The following is a 2,500-nucleotide window of genomic DNA, read 5'->3' as shown; positions in this document are numbered from 1 at the left end:
ACCATCATCCACTCTCCTACCCCCTTCCCTTTTCCCCCTTACCTCTTTCCCACTCCCCCCCCTCCCCACCTGAGCAAACCGCCCTCGAACGCCCGCCCTCACGCCCTCCTTCCACCAGGTTCACGTCAGGCACGGGCGAGCGGCAGCTACACGTGGCGGCAACGGATTTCTTCCCGTCGGAGATCGGCTGGGCGACGAACCCCGGCTGTCCCTTCAGACACGTCTTCAACCGGCAGATCCGGCGCCTCCTGGAAGCCGGTCTCATCAGCAAGTGGCTTCGGGAGATCATCAACGACCCGAAGAGGCGGCAAGCTAACCTCCAAGCCAGCGACCCGGCTTCGACGTCGTCTGTGACCGAAGGACCGAAGTCCCTGGGGTTGGATCAGCTGCAGGGGGTCTTTTACATCCTGATGCTGGGTTGCGTGGCGGCGGCGCTGGCTTTCCTGGCGGAGATGGGGGTCGCCGCGAGGAAGTAGCGACGGAGGTGGATGGCGGATTTCTGGCCTTTACTTATTTAGCTATTTTTTTTTTATTATATTTTTGTTTCCTTTAGTCACACACACAAGCTCACACACAAACACACACACACACACACACAAATAAACACACATGAACACACACACACACACACACACACACACACACACACACACACACACACACACACACACATACACACACACACACACACACACGTGAACACAGACAAATAAACCTACATGAACACAAACAAGCACACACACAAAGAAAAGCCATATCATAACTACATCAATAAGAAACAGTCCACAAATCGACATAGAGCTTGCAAAGGAAATTTGTCTGATAGAAGCATATAAACTTAACCAACTTGTAGTCAATATTTTCCTTTAAACTTAGACAATAAAGCAATATAAAATATATAACTTTGTATCATTGCTTTTTAAATCGATAACGTTAGCGTATTCATAGTGATACCATTCACGTCATTGTTATTGTTATCATCATTATTATCTTTATCATCGTCTTTTTGACCAATTCTATCATTACTATCCTACTTTTTCTCATTATCATTGTGGTGCTAATGATTAGTACTATTAGTATTGCTATAATTCAACCTTTTCTTAATATCATCAGAATCATTATCATTAAAATTATCATTAGTATAGTCATATCATGATCATCATTATCATCATAATAGGAATGAAAATAACAATATTTACAACGATAGTGATGATAATGACAACGATGATAATGATAGTAATACTATAAATGCCAATAATGAAAATAGCAATGATAATGATTATACCATTAATGACATTATTATTATTGTTATTGTCCTCATCATCATCAAATTATCATCATCATAATTACTTGATAAATGTTTCAGATGCTGTCATTATGATTATTATTACAATTATACTATTTTTTTCATTTTAATTCGATGGTCGACAGCAGTAAACATTAAATCGCCTTTGGATTGAAGGAAACACATACAAATACACTCATATGCTTTTATTGGAATGGTTACATCATCAGAAAATATGAAACAGTGAATTTAAATTTTTCACTTGTGCAATAATCACCAAATAATTTTGATATACAACTGATCAAGAATCACTTTGAAACACTTTGCAACTTCCATGGTGCCATTTTTAATGATTGTTGTTCTCATTTCCGTCCATTTCCCTGAAAAAAGACAGGTTCTTTTAATGATAGGTAGTAATGGTGATAGTGATTGCTAATAGTGGGTAATAAAGGTGACTCTACTGCCAATATACATATAGAATAGTCTACCCTAACAAAGTTCCTTATTTGGATCCGTTTTCTATGATTTATATCTAAACTAAATTCCATCCTTATCTATAAATCCGCGGACTTTTCCTGTATGTTTCCATCTTATCGGACGCCTAATGGGCTACATACACACACCTAGTTATACTGCTAGGTTACAGTGATAACCTTAGAAATAATGATTGATAATAACAATGGTAATGATACTAAAACAATCACTGTTACTATTAATATCATGACCCCCCCACCACTACTAATACACTTATTCCTACTGCTAATACTGCAAAGACTCCTATTCCTAATGCTATACTATTACTACTACTATTACTACTATGACAAAAACACCATGACCACTCACCTTCGAGCCATCACGGCCGCTTCCATCGTTCTCATCCTTCTCAGTCATCTGAAATTATTTAACAGACTTTCAGAAGTACAGACATAAATGTTTTTGTTAAAGACTCGTGTGTTTATGTGAGTGTGTGTGTGTGTGTGTATGTGTGTCTTTCTGGATGTGTATTTGTTTGCTCATTCGAAATGCGCATGGACATCTCTCTGAATGGGAGAATATATGTGTATATGTATCTTATTACATCCAATAATGCATTAATTTCAAACCCGTAGTATAATATGAGTCATTAAATGAACAATAGAAAAAAGAGATCTTGTTGCAATCATCTATCTTTACCGGGGGTACATTGCCGATGTAGGGGTGCTCATCCGGAATATG

General features: G+C 38.6%; 1 protein-coding gene and 1 long non-coding RNA gene across 2 annotated transcripts in view; one reads left to right on the top strand and one right to left on the bottom strand.

Moving 5' to 3' along the window:
* The window catches only part of LOC147467799 (glutamate receptor ionotropic, delta-1-like), a 7,940-nt gene extending 7,417 nt beyond the window's left edge, over nucleotides 1–523 (top strand). Inside the window, exon 7 of the mRNA XM_086530422.1 lies at nucleotides 119–523. Coding sequence (XP_086386548.1) covers nucleotides 119–476 — 358 coding nt within the window. The 3' untranslated portion in view covers nucleotides 477–523. The remainder of the gene's footprint in view (nucleotides 1–118) is intronic.
* Nucleotides 524–1,476: 953 nt separating this feature from the next.
* Nucleotides 1,477–2,500, bottom strand: part of LOC122267301 (uncharacterized) — a 2,113-nt gene continuing 1,089 nt past the window's right edge. The window contains exons 3-5 of the long non-coding RNA XR_006224471.2: nucleotides 2,459–2,500; nucleotides 2,129–2,176; nucleotides 1,477–1,665 (exon numbers count right to left, since the gene is read on the bottom strand). The exon at nucleotides 2,459–2,500 is cut by the window's right edge and continues 31 nt beyond it. This is a non-coding gene — a long non-coding RNA (uncharacterized LOC122267301). The remainder of the gene's footprint in view (nucleotides 1,666–2,128; nucleotides 2,177–2,458) is intronic.

The sequence above is a fragment of the Penaeus japonicus genome, unplaced genomic scaffold (assembly GCF_977035675.1).
Source record: "Penaeus japonicus unplaced genomic scaffold, GWHDUDI00000001_assembly GWHDUDI00000033, whole genome shotgun sequence".
Lineage (NCBI taxonomy): Eukaryota > Metazoa > Arthropoda > Malacostraca > Decapoda > Penaeidae > Penaeus > Penaeus japonicus.
This window is presented reverse-complemented; position numbering and strand designations above follow the sequence as displayed.